At 42.9% G+C, this 24,509-nt stretch overlaps 1 protein-coding gene across 1 annotated transcript; it reads right to left on the reverse strand.

The window, feature by feature from the left end:
- Nucleotides 1–79: 79 nt before the first annotated feature.
- On the reverse strand, nt 80–19,807 carry LOC141351180 (cytochrome P450 2K6-like). Its single transcript, XM_073857734.1, has 9 exons — nt 19,571–19,807; nt 17,478–17,640; nt 17,100–17,249; nt 16,699–16,859; nt 16,367–16,546; nt 15,754–15,895; nt 15,221–15,405; nt 13,208–13,349; nt 80–491 (listed from the first exon to the last, which is right to left on the reverse strand). Exons 1-9 carry the CDS (start codon nt 19,766–19,768, stop codon nt 304–306), a joined length of 1,509 nt encoding a protein of 502 aa, XP_073713835.1. The 5' UTR covers nt 19,769–19,807; the 3' UTR covers nt 80–303.
- Between the last annotated feature and the right edge of the window lie 4,702 nt (nt 19,808–24,509).

A 24,509-nucleotide genomic window follows, 5' to 3' on the forward strand; every position in this document is an offset into this window, starting at 1 on the left:
ACACACACACACACACACACACACACACACACACAAACACACACAGGTATCACTGCCACAAATAGCATTTTTATTAGAATTTGGCAAAAAAAGCCACAGATGCATCATAACTTGGGAGACATCTCCTCCCCAATAATCAGAAACTTGATATTTTTAATATACATATACAAAATACACATATAGCCCTGAATGTTTTGCCTCCTCCCCCAAGTTCAAGATCTGGTTATGCTCTTATTGAATGGCATTATTCAGCTCCACCCCCTTGAAATCATAGCTTTGAGTCCATTTGCAGAGCCACAGAAATCAAAACCGTTTGACTGCACACAGTTTGTGAGGTGATGGATTCAATGTGAAGCCAACAACTGGAGTGAGATCCAATTCATCTTCAGAGACTCCAGGAGGAGGAGTGAAACGAAAATACTGAAGGAGAGAAGTGAAGAAGAGAAAAAGCTCCATCCGGGCCAAACCCTCCCCTAAACAAACTCTGCGGCCTGAGAGAGAGAGAGAGAGAGAGAGAGAGAGAGAGAGAGAGAGAATGATTAACAAATTAAGAGTTTGGTTCCAAAACGCAATAAATCCATTTTGACAAATTTATGTAAAAACGTCTCGGTTACGTATGTAACCCTCGTTCCCTGAAGGAAGGGAACGGAGACGTCACGTCGTGACCGACGAATTGGGAACCGCTTCGCGGGTGACCTATCTACTTCGAGAACTATCAAAAACGCCAATGAACTTGGCATGCAGGTATTTGCATAATGCCGGCGCCGCCCCGCCAGGTGCGTATATAAGGCGCAGGTGCATAATACCAAATCAGCTATATTATTGCTGAGAAGCCGAGCAACAGTGCCCGGCCTGAACAGCAATGGAACAGCAAACTGTGGCGACGGGACGTGACGTCTCCGTTCCCTTCCTTCAGGGAACGAGGGTTACATACGTAACCGAGACGTTCCCTTTCAGTCGGTCACTACGACGTCACGTCGTGACCGACGAATTGGGAATCCCTACCAAAACGCCACTGCAGCTGAACCCTTCCAGTGCCTGCAAAAGCCCTCCGCCCTCCACATAAGGGGCGGAACCTAAGGCGAAATGCAGAAGGCCGGTCACTACCTGTTCCTTAACCCACGATAGTGAAGCAGCGAACTGGGAGAAGCGTCTAAACTGAGCGGAGCTAGAACACTGCGGAAGCCATCCCCTAAGAAGGTTAAATGGATGACATAAAAATATATGAAACAACCGACAGGTTGCTCAAATAAAGTCTCTGAACAATACATGGTATGTTGAGAGGTGCAGAGCAGGCTCTGCTAAGGAAAAACGTGGAGGATTAGAACCCCACGGACTATACACACAAATGAACCCCACTTAGGGGACAAATGTGGACGCCTAGCCTACACAGGTTTACAGAGAATACATCAGTGATAGGCTGACAGCGGATGCTCCGCAACACCAGCTATCAGGGCGGTGGAGGAGAGGCAAAAACAGTTTTTTAGACGTTTTTGCCCCGATGGCCTTCCATAATGGTGCAGATGTGCAGCACCAAAATAGAGGCTCCAAGCCGACACACGAGCCGACCCTCGGCATTCTTAACTAGTTAGTAGAAAGAACCCGAGTGGAAACCGGTTCGACACGAACACTATAGAATCTTGTGAACGTATTAGGTGTCGCCCAGCCTGCAGCTCTACAAATATCTGTTAGCGAGGAACCGCGAGCCAGTGCCAAAGATGATGCCACACTGCGAGTAGAGTGGGCACGTAAATTAAATGGACAAGGCACATTCTGCTTTTGATATGCAAGGGCTATAGTATCCACAATCCAATGGGACATCCTCTGCTTGGTGACAGCTTTTCCTTTCTGCTGACCACCGTAACAAACAAAGAGCTGATCTGAGGTCCTAAAACTTTGCGTCCTGTCTATATACACACGTAGTGCACGAACAGGGCATAACAAAGCCATGGCTGGTTCTGCCTCCTCCAAAGGCAGTGCTTGGAGATTCACCACTTGATCTCTAAAAGGAGTGGTGGGAACTTTGGGCACAAAGCCGGGCCGGGGTCTCAGTGTCACGCTGGATGCAGCCGGCCCGAACTGAAGGCACGATTCATCGACCGAAAATGCATGAATATCCCCTATCCTCTTAACAGAAGCCAAAGCAAGGAGAGTTAATGTTTTCATTGTAAGAAATTTAACACTCACACTATGCAGAGGCTCAAATGGGGCTTCCTGGAGTGATTTCAGCACCAAGGACAGGTCCCAAGGAGGAATAGAGGGGGGACGCGAAGGATTCAGTCTTCGAGCGCCTCTGAGAAATCTAATGACTAGGTCGTGCTGACCCACTGTTCTACCGTTTACGGGTGAATGGTGAGCTGATATCGCAGCGATATCGACTTTAATAGTGGATGGTGACAGCCTATTCTCCAAACGACGCTGGAGATATAAAAGCACAACACTAATCGGGCATTCTCGGGGGTTTTCACTTCGGGAAGAACACCAGTCGACAAACAGGTTCCATTTAAGCGCGTAAGCCTGTCTCGTAGACGGCGCTCGCGCAGCAGCAATAGTGTTAGATACCTCTTGCGGTAAATCACTCATATCCTCCTTGCCCCGTCCAGAGACCACACATGGAGGTTCCACAGGTCGGGGCGCGGGTGCCATAATGTGCCCTCTTGTTGAGAAAGAAGGTCCTTCCTCAGGGGAATCTTCCACGGAGGGGCTGTCGCGAGGAGAGAGAGTTCTGGAAACCAACTCCTGGTTGTCCAATACGGTGCCACCAACAGCACGCTCTCCTCGTCCTCCCGGATTTTGCATAAGGTTTGCGCAATGAGGCTCACCGGAGGGAACGCGTATTTGCGCATGTTTCGCGGCCAGCTGTGTGCCAATGCATCCACGCCGAGCGAGTCGTCGGCTAGTGAATAGAACAGGCGACAATGGGTCGTCTCTGGGGAAGCAAACAGATCTATCTGCGCTTTGCCGAAACGTCTCCAAATTTGCTGAACCGCAATGGGGTGGAGTCGCCATTCGCCGGGACGCGCAGCCCGAGAGAGCGCATCCGCCTCTACATTGAGCGTGCCCGGGATGTAAATGGCACGAAGAGACCTCAAATTCTTCTGACTCCATGTGAGGAGGTGACGGGCGAGATGCGACAGGTGACGCGAGCGTAAACCGCCTTGACGATTGATGTACGCCACGGTCGCAGTGTTTGCCCCGTAACTCGTTGCTGAAACGGACGAGCGCAAGATATACAGCCCACATTTCCCGGCAGTTTATGTGCCAATGCAGCTGGGGTGTCGTCCAGACCCCCGAAGCCGCAAGCCCATCGTACGTGGCCCCCCACCCCGTGTCTGACGCATCTGTGCATACTATCGCGTGCCTGGAGACCTGTCTCAGAGGCACACCGGCTCAGAGAAACGCACGGTCTGACCACGGAGTGAAAGTGCGACGACACGCAGGTGTAATGATAACACGGTGAATGCCGCGCAGCCACGCTCTCCTCGGGACTCGGTCGTCAAGCCAATGCTGAAGCGGTCGCATATGAAGCAGTCCGAGCGGAGTTACAGCTGCGGCTGCTGCCATATGCCCCAAAAGCTTCTGAAATTGTTTCAGCGGGACCGCGCTCTTGCTCTTGAATGTATTCAGGCAAGTCAGAATCGACTGTACACGCGCTTCTGTTAGACGAGCTGTCAAATCGATCGAGTCCAGTTCCATACCGAGAAAAGAGATTCTCTGCACGGGGCAAAGCTTGCTCTTTTCCCAGTTGACCCGAAGACCCAAACGAGCGAGGTGTTTTAACGTTAAATCTCTGTGATCGCACAGCGTCTGACGTGTTTGAGCTATTATTAGCCAATCGTCCAGATACGCGAGAATGCGCACACCTCTCTCTCTCAGGGGTTTTAAAGCCCCCTCCACTACTTTGGTGAATACACGGGGCGACAGAGAGAGCCCGAATGGGAGGACTTTGTACTGGTATGCTCGCCCCTCGAACGCAAAGCGGAGAAACGGCCTGTGTCGGGGGAGAATCGATACGTGAAAGTACGCGTCCTTCAGGTCGATAGATGCGAACCAATCGTTTGGACGAATGCATGGAAATATGCGTTTGGGCGTCAGCATTTTGAACGGCATTCTGTGAAGTGCACGGTTCAGCGAACGCAGGTCCAAGATCGGTCGCAAGCCGCCGCTTTTCTTGGGTACAATAAAGTAAGGGCTGTAAAACCCCGACCTCATCTCGGCTGGAGGGACCAGCTGGATCGCGTCTTTCGCCAATAAGACAGCGATCTCCGCACGGAGGACGTGCGCATCGGCAGCTCTCACCGTAGTGAAACGAACGCCGGAGAATTTGGGGGGACGCCGGGCAAATTGGATCGCATAGCCGAGACGAATCGTGCGTAAAAGCCAACGCGACGGGCTGGGAAGCTGTTCCCACGCCCCCAGATACCGTGCGAGAGGGACTAAAGGCACGATCGGTGTACCCGCGGCGGGCACAACGGAGGTGATCGCCGGTGTGTGCGTAACGGCCGCACCGACAGCAGTGTTGTGTGTGATAACACTCACCTGAGTCCGTTGCTGGGTGGTTGAGTAAGGGAGGCTCTGCTGAAGACACCTCACACCACTCGATGCACCCTCTGGCGAAGGAGGAGGGAGACGATGGGTTATGAGCCCGTAGCTGTCTCCTACCGGCTGAGAGCGCGGTGGGGTTATGAGCCCGTGCGTCGCTCTCGTTCTCCTCTGAGTCGGAGAACGAGGGGGGGTTATGAGCCCGCTCGTATCTCCGGAGCTCATCTGAAGACCTAGAGATGGAAGTGGAATTCGCTCTTTTTGTGGATTTGTGGGTGCCGACTGAAAAGTCGGCGGAACAGAAAAATGAAACAAAAGATTCCCCAACCGGCCCTCCTCCGGTGGGGGGAGTGGTGCCTTCACCATCTCCCGAAGAGCGATCCCCTCCATCTCTAGGTCGCCCGTCTCAGGGCCGCTTTGATCTTCTTTTACCACCCTTTGAAGCGGGCTGAGCGGGCGGGGCGGGCTGCTGACGACCGGTTCCTCGCTTCTTAGAAGAGCCCCGGGGAGGAACGGAGGCGGCCGCCGCAGGACGCCCTCGGCGAGGAGCAGGCTGAGGCGCCGACGTGGATGGGGCAGGCGCAGGACGCTTCCGACGTGGCATGATCTGAGCGATGGCCTCAGTCTGCTTCTTGGCCGCGGAGAATTGCTGCGCAAACTCCTCGACCGTCTCGCCGAACAGGCCGGTCTGGGAAACCGGAGCATTCAGGAGCCGGGTTTTATCAGCGTCCTTCATGTCCGCCAGACACAGCCAGAGATGGCGTTCCTGGACTACCAGGGTAGACATCGCACGCCCGACGGCGCGTGCGGTGACCTTGGTCGCACGAAGCGCCAGATCTGTAGCCGCACGTAGTTCAGAGAACTCCGCCGAGTCGTGACCTCCCGCGTGCAGATCCCTCAGAGCCTTAGCCTGATGAACCTGCAGCAATGCCATGGCATGCAGGGCAGAGGCTGCCTCCCCACAAGCCTTGTAAGCAGCACCGGACAGCGCCGAAGACTGCTTACAGGCCCGTGAGGGGAGAGTAGGCTGGTCCCGCCAGGAGGAAGCGACACCGGCCGGACACAACTGCATCGCGACCGGGCGCTCCACTGACGGGATACCAGTGTACCCCTTGGCATCTCCACCCTCGAGAGAGGTGAGAGGTGAAGGCTGATACGGCCGATTCCGGGCAGAAAACGGGGTTTTCCACGACCGCGTCAGCTCTTCATGCACCTCGGGGAAGAAAGGCACCGGGGGCGAGGACTGAGAAGCCCTGGCACCCCCGAAGAACCAATCATCGAGGCGGGACGGTTCAGGTGGGGGAGGTTTAGTCCACTCCAAGCCGACCGCCTCCGCCGCCCGAGCGAGCATGGCTGCCATCTCAGGGTCGAACGCAGAAGCCGCAACCTGGCCCGAAGGCGGGAGCGGATCCGGATCGACGTCCGAGGCTGACAACCCCCCCTCCGACGTTACGGTGGACATCGCGTCAGGTGGAGGCTCGACAGAGCGCGAGGACACCGTAGAACACGGGCCGCTCGTCTCCATCGGGACCTCCGCTGGCAACGGATCAGGGCGCTGGGAGCTACTGGACGAACCAGCAGACCGACCCAGCACCGTTATACGGAGGTCATCCTTCGCCAATCTGGTAGCTGCGCCCTTAGCAGCACCAGACTGGGAAGGCGGGGGCCGTTGCCGGAGGAACGACACCCGTCTCCGCAAATCCGCTATAGTCATGCCCTCGCAGACGGGGCATGAGCTATCACGCAACGCTGCCTCTGCGTGCTGGAGCCCCAGACACGAGAGACAACGCTTGTGGCTATCCTGGGGGGCGATGAACACACCGCATCCAGAAACGGAGCACAGACGGAAATCCATCTTTAAAAAGACGACCCCGACCGTGACACGAATGAGTGGCTGTCTTTAAAAAGACACAAAGCTCAAACGTGCTGCTCTTTTAGGGAAATCACTCTTTTGTGCGAGCTGGTGAAACACACAGGGAGAGGCAAACGCACTCACTCGAACTCAAGTCCTAAATTAAAGAGACAGAGAGAGAGAGAAAGGGTGGAAAAAACACTGCGAGCCTCCGCTGAGGTGTCTTTGCCCAACCAACTTCAGCAAGCTGAGATATTTTCTTCCCACACAGAACAGGATCTACGAAGATCAGTTAACAGCTTCTCGAGAGCAGATGTCTGCCGGCTTCGAAGCAATAAAGCTGATTTGGTATTATGCACCTGCGCCTTATATACGCACCTGGCGGGGCGGCGCCGGCATTATGCAAATATCTGCATGCCAAGTTCATTGGCGTTTTTGATAGTTCTCGAAGTAGATAGGTCACCCGCGAAGCGGTTCCCAATTCGTCGGTCACGACGTGACGTCGTAGTGACCGACTGAAAGGGAACGTGTTTTCTATACCAAGAAATTGACAAGATGAAAACCAGGGCTGTGTATCGCCAACAGTTTCCCGATTCGATACGTATCCCGATACAAGGGCCCCGATACGATGCGCATCACGATACAAGACTATTACATTTTTGTTCAGAATTAAGTAACATTATTACTGTTTTTGTTTAATGTACATTGAATAAGCAGTGTTGTAACAGTTGTCTTTTTGCCATTCATATATTAGCTTTTGGTGTAACTCATAGAAATTCTTAAAATCTCAGAGTTAATACTTATGTTTTTTTAAACAGTTTTACAAGGAAAAAGTGTCTTACTCTAGGCATTATATTTGTCTTTCATTTCATTATTTTATATCTATGAATATATGTGTAAACATGCAGTCAGACTTAATACTATTTAATAGAAATCAGATTATTAATGTGACAGCTATAGTTTGAAGTAGCTCTGTATCTCTTCTCTGGATGTACACTTTCACATGCAAATCTTTGTCATGTTTCTTCTCTAATGCGTTAGTACTGTTTTATAAGAGAGCGACTAATAAGTATAGGCTAAGATATCTTCGCTTTCATACTGAACTCATTGATTTTAAATACGAGAGAGAGAGAGAGAGAGAGAGAGAGAGAGAGAGAGAGAGAGAGCGGCTCGCAGGCACGTGCGCCAGCGAGACAGACACGTAAAGTGAAAGTATACCCCGCAACCTTTTACTCTACGTACTCCGCGGGACACATGCGTCCTTTCCATATAGATCAAGCATCAGCAGCGCTTGGTCACGTTACTTTCAAAAGTGTATCCGAATCGATGCGCGCATCGTCAGGCGTCCATGACGATGTATCGCCGTATCGATATTTTGAACACAGCACTAATGAAAACCACTATTTTCTGTTACAAACTTTCACATAGCATCTTTAGGTTATAAAAACATAAAAAATTCAAATCCATAACTTGATTTTCAAAGATTTATTATAAAAACGAATACTTTTTTCCACAAAATGCAATAATAATAATAATAATAATAATACGTTTATTTTATATAGCGCCTTTCTCAAACCCAAGGTCGCTTTACATTGAGATAGAAACACACAGTCAGATAAACATTACACATGAAACAAAGAAATTGAATACAACTAACAAAACAACAAACATTTAGTTAACAGACTATGAAATGTGTGGAGAGAAGTGTTCGTTAAACAGAAATGTCTTGAGATGGGTTTTAAAGAAAGGAAGAGAAGTACTGTCACGTAGAGGTTGTGGGAGGGAGTTCCAGAGTTTTGGTGCCTGGGCGCTGAAAGACCTACCACCAACGGTGGATAGTCTAGTGCGTGGAATGAGAAGGAGGTTTTGGTCAGATGATCTGAGCAGGCGGGGGGGAGTGTAAGAATTTAAGAGGTTGCAAATGTATGGAGGAGCAAGGTTATGGAGGGCTTTGAAGGTGAGTAGTAGTACTTTGTATGTGATCCGGGATGAAACTGGTAGCCAGTGAAGCTGATGGAGAATGGGGGTGATATGGGCAGATCTTTTTGTATGAGTAAGTAGCCTGGCTGCAGAGTTTTGAATATATTGCAATCTTTGAAGGGATTTGGTGGGGAGACCGAGGAAAAGTGAGTTACAGTAGTCTAAGCGGGACATGACGAAGGAGTGAACCAGGGTCTGTGCATCACTGACAGGAAGGAAGGGTCGAAGGCGGGCAATGTTACGGAGGTGAAAGAAGGCAGTTTTTGTGACTGATTTGATATGATTGTCAAAACTGAGAGTGGAGTCAAATGTAATCCCAAGGTTTTTGACAGTCGCGGTAGAGTGAACAGGTGAATCATCAATATTAAGGGTGAAGGTGTATGGTTTGGTGAGCATGCTTTTAGGGCCAACCAGCAGAATTTCAGTTTTATCTGTGTTTAGTTTAAGAAAGTTATTTTGCATCCATGTTTTTAAATCAGAGAGACAGTCAGTGAGTGAGTGCAGGGGGGGATCAGAGGGTGAAGTGGTGGTAAGATATAGTTGAATGTCATCTGCATAGCAGTGGAAATTTAGACCGTGGCTGCGAATAATCTGACCAATAGGGAAGATGTATATGAGAAAAAGGAGTGGCCCGAGAACAGAACCCTGAGGGACACCACGAGTGACTGAGGACTGGGAAGACTTATGTGAACCAAGTGCAACAAATTGCTTCCTGTTTGTGAGGTATGATTGGAACCAATTTAGGGCTTTGCCAGAAACACCAATAGCAGACAGACGGGAGATTAAGACATTGTGATTTATTGTGTCAAATGCAGCACTAAGATCGAGAAGGATGAGAATATTAAGTGAGCCGGAGTCCACAGACAGAAGAAGATCGTTGACTATGCGTAGTAGGGCAGTCTCTGTGCTATGAAACGGGCGGAAACCAGATTGAAAAGGCTCATACAGGTTGTGATGGTGTAGACAAGTGTGAAGTTGCGATGCCACCACTTTTTCTAATACCTTAGCCAGAAAGGGGAGGTTGGAGATAGGACGGTAGTTTAGCAGTGATGTAGGGTCAGAATTTGGTTTTTTGAGAATGGGTGTAATTACAGCGGTTTTGAGTGCAGCAGGGACATTACCAGAATTGAGACAGGCATTTATAATCAGAGTAATGGGTTCAGCTAGGGATATGACACAGGCCTTTAGTAAAGGGGTGGGGACAGGATCGAGCTAACAGGTTGAAGAGTTAGACTTAACAATGATGTCGGTGATAGTGGTAGAGTCAATAGCTGTAAATTGGGAGAGCTGTGGGCCCAAGGGCGGAGGAGTAGTTTGTGAGCTGACATGGGTGCTAAAGGTGTTATAAATTTGGGTGATTTTGTCATCAAAGAACTGTAAGAAAACCTGGCATTGTTCAGGGGTTTTAGAGCATGCAATGACAGGGGGTTTCAGAAGTTTGTCTACAGTCCTAAATAAGGTTTTTGGCCTGGACAGGGAGGAGGTGATGAGTGATGAGTAGTAGTTTGAGCGGGCAGTGTTGAGGGCATCCCTATAGGTCTGGGTGTGTTCAGTGTAGAGCAAAGAATGGATTGTAAGGCCAGTTTTTTTATATAGCCGTTCAAGACGGCGGCCATTTGCCTTTAGATGCCTGAGCTCAGGGGTAAACCAGGGACACCTACGGTTGAGTGGGACCAGCCGCGACCTGACAGGGGCTAAGCCATCAAGCAGGATGTTCAGGGAGTCATTATACATTTTAACCAGGTTATCCGGGGATGAGTTCTCATCCAGGGCAGATAATGGTGAGGCCTGTATGGAGGCAGCTAGCATACTGTTGTCAATTGACCTGATATTACGACCAGTAATAGTTGTTTTCTCAGAGGAGGTTGAAGTTTTGACAGAATGAAAACAGCATTCAATTAACTTATGGTCAGATATACCAGAAAGGGAACCAGAAACAGAGATGTCATCAATGCCAGAGGAGCAGAGCAGATCAAGAGTGTGGCCATGGTTATGGGTAGGAAAATCAACATGCTGTGTTAGATTAAAACAGTCCAACACAGAGTTAAACTCAGAGGTGTAAGAGCAATTAACATCCACATGTATGTTAAAATCCCCTAACATAATCATGGCAGAGCAGAGAGATGAGGTAACAGTGAGAAGTTCATTCAATTCAGACAGAAAATTAACAGATGGTTTTGGGGGGCGGTAGATTAACAGTAGTAAAATGGGTATGGTGATAACAACCTTCACAGCAATGTATTCAAAAGATGTCACTTCGAAAGGCCTGAGTTCTTTAACAGTCAGATCGGAGCGGTGTACTACTGCCAACCCGCCTCCTCTCCCTACCAATCTTGGTTTGGCTATATAACAATAGCCAGGGGGAGTCAGCATATTTAAATGAATACAATCGCCAGGTTGCTGCCAAGTCTCTGAGATACAAAACAAATTCAATTTTTTCTCAAGGATAAGATCATTTATTATGGATGTTTTGTTTGTGATTGATCGCGCATTTAGAAGAGAAATGTTAAAGTTCTGATTTGACGTCGAGGGAGCTGCTGACAGTCTGGTGGGATAACGCAGGTTTTCGAAGTTAATTCCACTGTTCTTATGCTGGTGGCGCCTACAGCGATCGGGCGTGAACGTAGATGGAATTGGCGCATCATGTCCATAAATAAGAGTCGGTCTTCTGTTACCGCGATGAATATAGCGTGGACGACGAGTAATGCCGAGCGAGCTACAGAGTTTATACAGCGTTGAATCCAAAGGGGTGTAGCAGCGTAGAAGTTTGAGAGAAGTGGGGGTGTAAACATACTCCATTTCCAGATTGTAAAAAATACACACACACAGTATAGAGCAAGCTGAGAGGACTTTAGTACAAGTGCCAGCGGAGAACATGACAGCGACACGGCAGGCAAAGTTTCCACAAGTAACTCTGAAAACGTAAATGCTACAATGCTAACATGAATAGCTCACAACACAAACAGTAGGGTTTACACAGGCAACACAACCACAACCCGCTAAAGCTACATGTTAGCCAACCAGGCTCACATCACACACCAGTCCGCGAAGTAATCAGCGTATATTAGTACGCAAACCACAAGACAGACCGGGGACAACAATGAGACAAGTGGGTCACAACACACTTACCACAAAGTAGTCGCAGTGAAGGGAGAGAGGAAGAAAGCTCATGCAGAAAAGGAGCCGGTGTGCTGGTCCGTAGCAAAACAGAACGAGTGTGTTTTCAGGTGTGTTAAAGTTTGTAGCAGAGGTCCACGGATGAAAGTTTGTAGCAGTAGTCCACAGATTGAAAGTTTGTAGCAATAGTCCACGGATTGAGAGTTTGTAGGAATAATCCACAGTAGTCCACGGAAGGAAAGTTTGTAGCAATAATCCACGGATTGACACAAGCAGCGATGCTTCCGGGAAAATTCGGGAAGAGCGGAGAAAAGATACGATCCACAAGAGTAGTTCAAAAAAAAAAAAAAAAAAAAAAAGTCCAGCAGGGCAAGAAAGCCCCGGTTTATAGTGGCGTATATAGAACGTAGATAGATCAACACAACGAAGTCCAACAAAAGAAAATAGACGAGAACAGTAGAGACCGGCGAGCAGCGGCAGACACACACGCACAGCGTTCACTCAACCGGAAGTTTGGGTACAATAAATCCATGACAAGTTTTTTTCCCAAAATGCTATAAATCTATTAAATCAATGTATAAATGTGCATTCATCTTTACCATTTTATATTCATTTAGTTGACTACTGGTATACAATGATTAAAAAATAAACATTAAAGGCTCTCTAAGCGAATCTGCGAGACGTTAGTTATTGTTGACGTTTGAAAGTGTTTTCAAACAGACGGAGCGTAGCTAACTCCTCCCCCTCCCTTCCGTGCTTTCATGAACGCGTCCAACCCCCACCCCCAAATCCTTTTTGTCGTTTATTGGCTGGAATACTTTGTTTTGTTATGTGATGCTAGGTTTGGCCACTTGTTGATATTGCCGTTTGTGAAGCCTGGGCTGTCTACAGAAATCGCGTTTTTTTACAGTTTGATCAGCGGACAGGCAGCAAGCAGATAGTGAGGAGATGTTTCCGGTATGTAACAAAAAATATTTTATGGTCTAAAACGCTTCAATTCGCTTAGAGCGCCTTTAATGTCATTAATCAAAACACTTACTTTGTTATATTAATGACACTGTCATTGCTGCGGTTATACTTGACGTCGTCGCTTAACATTTTTCAAAGCGATCCGCTGTAAAATGTTTTGGTTCTGCTTGATTTTCGTTGACTTTGGGTAAAATAATGTAAAGTTTTTCATAAGATCCCCTGGGGTCAATGTGTTAGAATCAAATAAACTTCACAGATGCTGTCGGGAGAACAACCACCCGTCTCCCGAGTGCCTTAAGTTATTGGATGTTGATGACTTACAATCTTTCCCGTCACAGAAAACAAACACAGGTTTATCAATACCATTAAAATATTATTTTGCTTTTGTTTGTTTGTTGATCACGAAGTACAAAGTAGATGAGGAAAAATAGGACTCTGTGTACTTAACGCGCCGCCATTGTTTGTTTACATTGCGTGGAATGGTGCGCTGTAACATGTGGAGTGGATTTATTGCGTTCTGTAGAAAAGGAGAAGTGGCGTTTATTGCGTTTTGGGAAAAAAGGGAGAAAAGATGACAGAATAACACTGCAGATATTGGATTTTGCGTAAAATTAAGAATTTACTTTTAAATACTGACCTGATATAATACTGATTTTGGCAGTAACTCATTTTTTTCAAAAATGGCGTTTATCGTGTTTTGGAAGCAAACTCTTCAAATGATCAAAGTAGCAATGAACTGAACTTTACCTGCAGAGAAGGGCAAGAAAGCGTCTCGTTTGATAAAGTGTCCCTCCTCATTCAGAAAGTGTCCTGGATTGAAGGTGTGGGGCGTCTCCCACTCGCTTTCATCTTTCAACACAGTTATCAAAAGTGGGAACACACTGGTGCCCTGCACAACACAACACATCACATTTAAACTCAACTCATGTATTACTGGTGTGAACCCAAAACCAAAAGTCTAAATCTTACAATGCATACGTTTTCATTATATATAAATCTTCATGTTTTATTTTGAGTATTAACAGTATTTAAAGTGAATTATTAAATGTTTTGCCTTCTAAAATAATTCATTAAAAAAGTACATACACAGCAAAATCACCAATTTACCTATTTTATGTATTTTCTTGTTTATTTAGTAGGGGTAATGCGGGGTTAAGCCCGATTTATAGTCGTGCGTAAATTAAATGGCGTAGGCTATCCGTAGCCTATGCGTAGCTTTGCGTAGCCTGACGTGCACCTCGCAAATTTTTTTAAAGTGCATCAGTTCTACGCGGACCGCAAACGCTGTGATTGGTCCACCAGAGCCCCTCCCATCAGGTAAAAAAACTGCGTCATAGGAATTTCGGTTTGCGATGTTGAAAACAAAGATGAGCCAAGTTGAGGAGTGACTTAACTCAAACTGCAACAAACCTTGCTGTTTATTTACTTTCATCATTGCTGGTCTTCTCAAATCATACACAACAAGTTGCTGTTTCTTCTTCGTTTGTGGGTAAACTTGCCAAGCTTCTTCTTTGACGGTCGTGCTGCTACTGTGGTTAGACGATGCAAAAGTATAAATGAAAACCGACGCGGAACCTATGCCATCGCAGCTATGCTGTAGGACCTACGCACAACTATAATTGTAACACGGACTGTTTACATTGTTGCACAAGGTTGAGCGTTTTATTTCTCCTGTATTTTTTTCATGCTGCCAAAAGATGATCTCTCGCAAATTATTGTTTTTCCAGAGAGTTATTGATGAACGAGTGTTTTGGTGGCAAGCAAGTTAATTTTTCATCATATGTTTTTTTTCGGTTTCTAAGTTGGGTGTGTAAGATACCAAATCCAATGCTGTGTCATATTAATCAGTGTCTTGTTGAATAAAACATAGCATCGTTTTTGAAATATGTTTGCAGCTCTTAGCAACTTTTTTGGTGGGCTTGAAAATATTTTGACCGCTGTGTTACAACTAACCCCTCAGCACTTACAATATGAAAACCGCTAACGTTAGCGTTATTCTTGCCGTTGTTTTAAATAGGCTACACGCGAATGATTGCTGGCTGCCAACAAAATAAATGTGCCTGTCTTATCCAAAATCTTGTGTCAAATTTATTTTTGTTCATATCTTAAATATTGATTGAATAAGATCATGTCAAAGATTGAAATCATAACGAAATGAATGGCTAAAATCAGACTTTGATGCTCATTAACTCAGAATTTGATTTTTAATTACAGACTGGGTCATATATAAAAAAAATTGTCATAATTTTGCTGCTTTTTTGCAGTGTGAATTTTCAAACTTCTTAACATCAGCACAAAAAAAATTGGTGCTGCAAACGCGCAATTCACGTATGCATTGTGTAAAACCAATTTTAGTAGTTATGTGTCTAAAATTGCCGAATGTAGCATCTATTTTCATATATATCTATGGTCGGAGGTGATACAAAAGAGTGGAGGCGGGACTCATTTGAATATTCATATCTATGTTCTGAACTGTATGATTGTGTAGAGGCTGATACTAATTCATATTCATAGATCCACGTATACTAAATGAGGCAAGGGTGTAGAGTTACATTCAAGCTATTTTAAAGCACAAAGAAATTACAGTGACAGGTAAAACTTTCACATATGCTATAATATGATGCTCAAAGATGAGTTTTAAGTGATAAAATGATCGACTACATGGGGACTTTAAATTACAATGTAAGTGTTGTGTTGGTTGGTTGGTTTCTTTGTTTGTTTGTGTTACAGTGTTGCACATTTTATGATTCAATGTCTGACCTTCTTGATGAAGTATCCATTAAGGTGAACGTCACAGGTGGTCTTGCGGGGGGGACATATGGGAGCTATGCTGGCAAATCTCTGTACTTCATGGATCACAGCATCTGTGTAATGCAAATTCTTCCTGTCATCCACCACAGGCTGACGTCCACCGATCACTTTGTCAATCTCCTCCTGTACCTTGGCTTTTGTCAGAAAAAGCAAATTTAACAAGCAGCGAGACCATATAGCATCATTTTATATTCTGATGTGTTTCTCACCATAATGGTTACTACAGTGTGATTTTAATATGAATGAAAGACTGTCGATTAATTAGCAACAAGGACTGTAACAACAGCGCTTCAATAAATAGATCAACCAAAAGTGAAATGGATTCAATATAATAGTCATATTGTAACTCACTTTGATGCTTAATCAGGCACTTAAGAAATTCAGCAAAAAAGTATAAGGGTGAGCAAATCATGACAGTATTTACATTTTTGGTGAACATTAATGTTTCTTTCTAAATTGATTCACTAAATTGATTTACAAACCTTGTATTTCAGGATATTTAGTTATTAGCAGAAGACTCCAGCGTAGTGTTGTACTCGTAGTGTCGGTACCAGCAGCAAACAGGTTGTTTATTGTATAAAACAGATTCTTCATATGGAAAAAACTCCCAGTTTCTCCAGAGTCCTGCATAAATTAAACCGTTTTAGTATAAGATTGCTTATATAGTGGATTTGCCATCTCTGATACAAATATACCAACACGATCTTGCGGCAATATTGCTTTTTGCACCTGTGACAGTGGGGCTAGGGGTTGAGTTTCATTTTTGCTTTTTTTAATTGTGCATATTTGTATAATTCACATCATACAGATTCATACGAAATCACCACCACATTTACTGTATATATATATATATATTTTTTTTTAATATAAAAAGTTACCTCTGGCAACTGGATGGGGTGTGTCCAGTGGTGCGACAAAGTTGAGAAAAGTTAAACTTTTTGCAAATGCTGAGCGACTACCAATAAGAGCGAAGCAGTGAAGTTCATGTCATTCGTCCTTCTACTGGAGTGGACGGTACCCATTTGTTTATGACATCCACATTTAGAAACGCCTTTTACTCCTTTGATTTCATCTATGTACATTAGTGCAAAATACCTTGTCTTGTTGTTGCCGTATAAGGAAAGACTCAGCAAATCCTCTGGGTTCCTGAGGGTTTAAAGTCTTCTTGAGATCGTGTAATATTTTGTCACTTTCTTTGTAGTTCTCCTGGAGGTTGTTTACTATACGCTGCTGATTCTTCACAAAAGGTCGAAGCCAAGGGAACAAGTTATAAAGCTAAAAGCAAGCAAAATTAAGTGAATCATAACAAAAACTTAAATTGTATTTTCCCTTTAAATAATGAACCAGTTTTTTCTAGAAAAATCGAACAGTGCTGTAAATAACTTTTGGTGTATGTGCTATACAAAAATACTTTGAAGTAAAAATACCTGAATTGAAGCTGAACCTGTCAGTTTCATGTTTTCATATGCTCGATTTACCATTTCATGTAAGCGAGAGTCGCTGTAATCGAATCTGTTGCCGTAGACAATGGATGAGATGATATTTGATACAGCGAAACTCACAGGCTGTGATGAATCAAATGCTTTTCCTGCAATGGGGTGAACAAGAAGTTATCAACACAATCTCATGGTAATCCGTAGGTATTTTATGAGATGGCTAATTCATACGCCCACTTTCATATGTTTTTATAGAATTTGCTTTCACTCCGGTGACGCTTGGGGTAAGGGGTAAGGTAAAATACATCCGAATTCGTGATATCAGGCTAGACATACATACAAACACATTACAATCATATCACCATCTTGTCCAGACAGCAGGCCTACTGTACCTTTAAACGTCTCAAATTTTTCTTTTAAAAACTGAGACTCCTCAATGATTTTTTCCTCAATTTTTCTCTTTCCCATTCCAAAGTCTCGTAGGTTTGAGAGAGCAAAGCGTCTCATTTCTCTCCAGTTGTCACCATTGGAAAACGCAATCCCTACAGAGAAACATTTTTTTCATTAAATCTATAAATTCAAACCTCATAACAAGCGATCTCCATTGAGCTATGCATGTGTCTTACAAAACTGTAAGTTGCTGCACCAGTAATATTGTATTAATGAAACTATTTTGGTCTGATGATCAGTTGCAAAGAAAGCTAAATGAAATGCTTTAATGCTGTTAAACAACAAACAACATTTTTATTTTTATAAGACTGAATTCTTACCCATTCCCTGATTAAAATCATGAAATATAGGGGTGATATCTCTGTCTCCAAACTCCTCTGAAAGGTTCACGAGTGCCTGTTTGACGGCCTTGTATCCTGCCAATACTATGACTTTTTTGGGGCCAAAGTACACAGTGTAAACCGACCCATATTGTTTTGAAAGCTGTAATGCAGAAAAGATCAAATATACCAAAATGTGAGAAAAAGAGGCAAAAAATGCAACAAATAAGAAAAATGCAATACTCATATGCACCTCATGCAGCGTAAAAGACACATAAAAGTTACTGTGACGATGTCAGCATTAACGCTCCCGGTACACAACCCTTAAACTCACCTGAGTATTAGACTACATTTCTCATATTTCCCGCGGCCCGCTGATTAGGTGCCAGCTGCATCGTATGAGCAGGTCTATTTAACTTGGGACTTGGACACACTAACTTTGCCAAGTCTTGTTTGCCACTAGCAGCATTTCTGAGCGTTTCCCAGTGTTTACCTGTGTTTGCTTTCTTGGTGTTTATTGGATTATTGCTGTTTGCCGCCTGCCCCGACCTTGGGTTGGATTATCGATTACAACTGATTTCTGCCTGCCCCGATATTGTACTGAGTATCGTTCATGATTGCTTCTGCCTGCCCCGACCGTGAACTGTGTTTACGTTTATGCTTAACTGGAGTTGTGCTCTGTTTATCTACTGTTTGTTGTGTGCTTTCTACAATAAAGAGTTGCAAATGGATCCCCATCTGTCTGATTCGTCACAGGAGACTTCACCACAATCGGATCCAGTAATTTTAGCACAACTTACGTGCGAGTTCTCCTCACAGGCTCCCATCCTTGCGGCAACAGCACGGCTAACATCCCCTACAGAGGAACTAGTTCACTCTGTACAAGGCCTAAAGTTTGGATAAGTTTGTGACACTGGCCATTTGCATCGATAATTTGGTTCAAACCTGTGTATTCCTACTACTGCCTTTGATCGTATGGAAGTACCCATCACCTAGACATGGCAAGTAGTGTTGTGTTGTAGTACTCGAGACCAGTCCCAAGACCACTTTTTAAAGGTCTTGGTCTCGTCTCGGTATCGACTTTCATTATTCTTCACACAGTTTCAATTCATCATTACATATCGACCTGGTTCCAAAAACACAAATCACATCTGTTTAAAACTGTGCCCCAGTTTATTTGCCCTGAACCCATCATCCCCCCTCGTCATCATCATCATCATCAAATACAACGATGATAATGACGAGGAAACAGGATTCTATATATAAACTCTGGAACTTTATTCAAAACATACAACAACGACGAGGACCAGCTTCACATGACATTAACATTCAACGACTGACCAGGGAAAGACACATGAGGGAGAAACATAAACGGTGAGTAACTATTTAAAGATAACAATGATCAGGTGAGAGAACTTAACTATAATGAAACACAGGTGTGATTAATAATGATGAAATGAGAACATAAACTAAACCAGATGATTAACAAAGAACAGAAGAGAATGAAACACAAAAACCCTGACGAGATTAAAATCAGGGTTTAAAAGTAATGGAACAGGATTAAAGATAAACTTTACTGTCAAATTAAAACCTAGATCGAAATGATGGTTTAAACGTAACCCTGATTATTTTTAAACAAGGTTTAAAGTTTGGGGCAAAAAAATGATCAAATAATCCTTGATTTAAACCCAATTTAAGCCTAATCTTATTTAACCTGATGGTGCAACCCACCCCTAGTTAAAAATGAATGTAGCTGGATTTTCATTTTGGTAAATGTTTCTCTGATTCCTTTAATATTTTAATAAAATCATTGCTGATTTTTATCAGATCAAGTTATATTTCTGGTGATATCTGGCAACCCTTCTGGCATCTGCACTTTAATCGTGGAAATTTGCTCTTGCATGTGAAACATGGATTGAAGAGAGGCTGCACAGGTATCCAGACTGAACAATTGCTGTTAAATTTAATGCAGATTTGAGAATCCATCGATTGAAAAATAGTTAGTCATTATAAGTACATCACTATCTGTATGTCTTTTCACTGCAGCACAAATTAGTAATCATGTCATTCTGAAAGTTTGTATATGATCTTACCTTGGTAAGACTCACGTGGGTTTGCTTCAGGTCCAGCATGAGCAGGTTTCCCAGCAGTGGTAATGGTTTGGGACCTGGAGGCTCTTTTTCTTCATTCTGAGAGCTGGAGCTGATGGAAAACAAATACATGAGCAAAAACAACAACACAGCAGCAAGTATTACACCTGTGCTGGAAATCTGCTGAAGAAACACTTCCATTATAGCTACAGTCACAGAAATGTATGTAACACAAGGACACGACTGTACTACTACTTATAATCAATGCAGTGGGAGGAGCCAAAAATTCCAGGACATAATCTGGACTGCTTAAAGAGAAATCTTGGCATACTTCCACGTAGAACAAAATTCAGAAGGTTACAGTGTTGTGAAATCAGTCTACATGTAATTTTTTCACGCTTCAAGAGAAAAACAGTATTGTAAATGTAGTCCGTATGACTTGTGCATTGTATTCTGTGTCTGTTTTTTTCAGTATGATTGCTCTTATAGACCACCTAAGATGCAAATCATTTTTCTATACATGTTTCTCAAACCATTCTTAATATTTCACCACAAAATCCAACATCTTCTATCCATCTTATAAAGTGGATCTTGGCTCCAACTGAAGATCACGGTACATATATGAATCCATCTGAATCTGATTGAGTAACTACTGTGGACTGTAGACTAGTGAAAGGCTTTTGTTAAATATTGTGGAATAAAACCAACAATAAGTTACTTGCTCATCATTTTGACCCAGATATACTATTTGAGTTTTGTGCACTAAAGAAAACAAGCATGTGATTTTATTTTAATGGTTCAAAGGGGAGATTGCACAAGGCTTTTTTAAGATGTAACATACATTTTGGTGTCCCAAGTTTTACCTCAAAATACCCCATTGATAATTGATAATATGCCACTTTGTAGGTGTGAGCAAAAATGTGCCGTTTTTGCGTGTGTCCTTTAAAATGCAAATGAGCTGATGAAATGCAAACACTGATCACCATAATGATGGTTTGTTGAAATTAAAATTAAAATTCAATTGTGCTGTCAATTTTCCTAAGTTACTGGGTTGATCTTTTTCACATTTTCTCAGAAGTACTGGGGACCCAATTATAGCACTTAAACATGGGAAAAGTCAGATTTTCATGATATGTCACCTTTAAAGTATAGCAATATAATAATAAAATACCATAATAAATCAGAGAATTATCTTTTTAAGATTAAGTGCAATAAACTTCATAATCGTTTGTTTTACAGATCATATATCTATTACACACTCGGTGTAAGTTACAGCATAGCCTAGTTTCAACGTAAATGGGCACTAGGTTACAACTTACGCACTACTAAATGTTTTTGCAATGCACCATTAAACTAAGTTTAAACGTAACTATACATTGTAACAAAATATTTATGGAAGCCTCTGTGCATGGATAACGGTCGGAATAAGATGTCAGCCAGATTAGATCACATCGACGAGCTCATAATTGATCATGAAGAGCCGCAAGTTTGTCAACAAGTTTTACGAGACAAACATCATCCGTTGGATATTTATGATGAAAAAGAGAGGGAATAATGTGAATAACTGACTTGATAGCGTCTGATATTCAGCACGAGACAGAGAGAAATGGGGCTCTCTGCCCAAGCCTTGAAATGTGTGTTGCATTACATTTTTTGCAACTGATTCGGTTTGTGACAGATGAGTTTAATTTGCATTTTTTAAATTTTGTTTTCTTTGTATCCATTAATAGGAATTTCTTCATGACTGAATTTTTTTTCCTTGTTTCTTTTCTCCTCCATGTGTGGGATAGATCGTTTCACGGGTTGTATTCAGGTCCAAGAAGGGTACTCAGAGGGGACACAAGTTTGTGATCCATCGTCATTCATCTAATTCATCTTTCAAGCACCACATTTACTGGATTCTTTTAACAAAGCCATATTTCTGAATGGCGAGAGGCTGAGATTAAGCACATTCAAAGCGAATATCATTATATTATTTTTGACGGAGGTGGCGCTTAGCGACTTTTGCATGTGAGCTGTACTGTATGAGCTTTAACCTAGGTCAGTTGAAAATATATGCTTTTTTTCGAAAACAGAAAATTGTTTTTGGTAACTCATCTTTTTATTGTCTGAACAGTTTGATCACCAGAGCTGCTCTCACGTTGTCTCCTAACATTAGCAGATCTCCCATTAATGGCAACAGTTTCTCCCCGCAGGTTCAATTCCCTCTCTTAGCGATCTGGAAACAGTGAACATGAGAATAACAACTTAAAGCAGGGATTAAAAACCTGATGAACTGCATTTAAAGCTGTATTTACAGAGAACAAAAGATGACAGAGAGAAAAGTTATTAAAGGTTTATATGTAATCTGGCGCAATACATAAAAAGGTGGAAACCTGTCAAAATCACAATAATACTTTATAGTTAAAGTCATAGAGCGCTTGACACAGTAGATTAAAGGATTAATTCACTCACAAATTAAAATTTTGTTATAACTTGCCATTGTTTTGCTCATCCTGCACAAGCCAACAGTGTTGCGCAAGTTACTGAAAATTAGTAATTAGTTACAGTTACTAGTTACTTCTTTTAAAAGTAACTGAATTACTCCACCAGTTACTGTATATCAAAAGTAATTAGTTACTTAGAAAAGTAACTTTTAAGTTACTTTTATGTCTGCTTTTTAAATGTTAATATGAACAGTACTGAACAGTCAAACAATAAAATGATATGGATTATGGATGGGCTATTTTACACGTAAGACTCTAATATATCACATACTGTAGGAGCCTATTTTGCTTAAGATTCAAAATTGAATATTTTTGTTAGAAATGATCTTAATATGTAAACTTACTTTATTTATGTATATCATTTAGACCATTTAGACAAATGAAGAGTTTCGTTACAAAACGAGATAAATCCATTTTTTAACATTTTTGTTAAAACATGTTTATTATTATGTTATCATGTTATTATTTTGTTTTATGGTGCTACTTAGCTGTATTTTTTAAGTTATGAAGGTTTAAATCAAAACAAACCAACTGCAATTGCATTGAAATTAATTGGAATGCACAACCAAAAAACGAGATTTCTGAACAATTAAAAAAAAACCGGTGGTTATCTCGTTTTGTAAAGAAACTCTGCATGTTTACAAAAATATATAATGTGTTAAAATTGTGTAGTTTCTCTTTAAAAATTTGGAGACAATTGTGTCAACATGTCATATTTTCTAAAATAAATTATAATTTTTCGGATTTTTATATTTATTTTAATAAGTTAGAAACGTCTCCGCTGTGTCCTGCTGACAGGCGCCATTGAGGCAAATTATGGGTCCTCCGAAGGTTAGACCGTCTCATTTCAGTTCTCTTTGCGAACTTCTGAGCGCCTTGAAAGGCCGATTGCTCACCTTTTATCGCATGCTTAGTAGGGATGGGACGGTTAGCAAATTTCATATCATGATTATAGTGACCAAAGTTATCACGGTTATCAGTATTATCATGGTTTTCTTAAAATGAGATGGGAATGTTCAAAAAGAACTGATACACATACTGAAAACATTTTAACAAGTTTTATTTTTGAAAATCAGCAAACAACAAATACAATTAGCAGCTAGATGCACATTTTTAAGCATAAACATTTAATCAGGGGTGTCCAGACTTTTTTGAGTGGCAACCTACTTTTAAAATGATAAAGCCGACAAGAACTACCTGCTAAAAAACATTTTTTAACAAAACACTGTTACATTTTTTAATAACACTTTAAATGTGTGTTAGAAGGACTATCTCTACGTTGTATTTAGGGCTGTCATCATTACTCCATTCTTTTTGAGGAGTTAAAAAAAATCATTGAGTACATGCCGAGTACTCCTTATAGCGGAATAGCGGAGATGCGGTTTTGATGAAATAAACTAGAAAATGACAACATTATCAGATGCATCTCTCTCTCTCTCTCTCATTCGGTCGGTCCCGCGCACATACAAGAATGTGCATCCAAATTTCGGAAGTTAGACGACTCATCTGCAGCAGGCAGGCAGGCATAAGATTGATAAAAACACACTTGAGAAGAAATGCGCAGCAATTCAAAAAGACTTGTTTCTAAGACCATAATGCCAATTTGGCGTTTTGTTTTAAGTAAAGGGTGTGGAGGCGTAGAGCAGCATACACAGTTATTAACTTATGTGCGATCTACTGGCATTGCATTTGCGATCGACTGGTCGTATTGGACACCCCTGCATTAAATGAACATTAACATGGAGCCCTGAGATGTATGAACCTGTTTTAATGAACAGTACCTTAAATAAGAACATCAAATGCACACATAAGCAACGCATTAAAACACAGTGCACCTGTTACTGCCTTGCGCCACGCCTTCTCGTGCAAAAACCAATGTTGCACGCGCGCGTGCGTCTAGCTGATTCTGACTGGAAAGGATTTACCGGGAGTTTTCAAAATCACGGTAATCAAACACGGTTGTAATGATAATTACATTTTAAACGATAATACTAACCGTCAGGACATTTTATCATGGTTAATCGTGAAACCGGTAATCGTCCCATCCCTAATGCTTAGTAGGGTGCAGCCCTTGAATTGGAACACAGCTTGTGAAGCTTGCTGCAGGGACTGCACTCTTTGGTCGTATATTGTTTGTTTTCTGTTGGATTTAAATAATACACAGGACTAAAGGAAGATATTTAATCAGAAAACGGAAAATTATTTATACTGTAGGTCTGTCCCTGTGGTATTAGCTGACACAAGATTGTTGAGTTGTTAGGGGCAGTGTGAGATGTAGTCACATGTTTTGGGGCAAACAAGACAAACAACTTTTGCTCTGACCTCGAGCTCACAGGGCCAGATGATCGGGGGGGTTTGAGACACACGCATAACATACATGACACAATTTGCCTCTGGTTGCATCTGGTTACCACACGAACACGTAAATGGCATGTGGGCTGAAGAGAGTGTGTGGC

This window comes from Misgurnus anguillicaudatus, chromosome 19 (assembly GCF_027580225.2).
Source record: "Misgurnus anguillicaudatus chromosome 19, ASM2758022v2, whole genome shotgun sequence".
NCBI lineage: Eukaryota > Metazoa > Chordata > Actinopteri > Cypriniformes > Cobitidae > Misgurnus > Misgurnus anguillicaudatus.

What these genes read in the sequence shown, in the direction of transcription:
- LOC141351180 (XM_073857734.1), bottom strand. Translation starts at nt 19,768, where the DNA reads ATGGAAGTGTTTCTTCAGCAGATTTCCAGCACAGGTGTAATACTTGCT. An exon ending in CAGGTTCAGCTTCAATTCAG is followed by an intron (nt 16,547 to 16,698) that starts GTATTTTTACTT and finishes GCTTGCTTTTAG; the next exon opens with CTTTATAACTTGTTCCCTTG. An exon ending in ATGGATACTTCATCAAGAAG is followed by an intron (nt 13,350 to 15,220) that starts GTCAGACATTGA and finishes TGTGTTGTGCAG; the next exon opens with GGCACCAGTGTGTTCCCACT.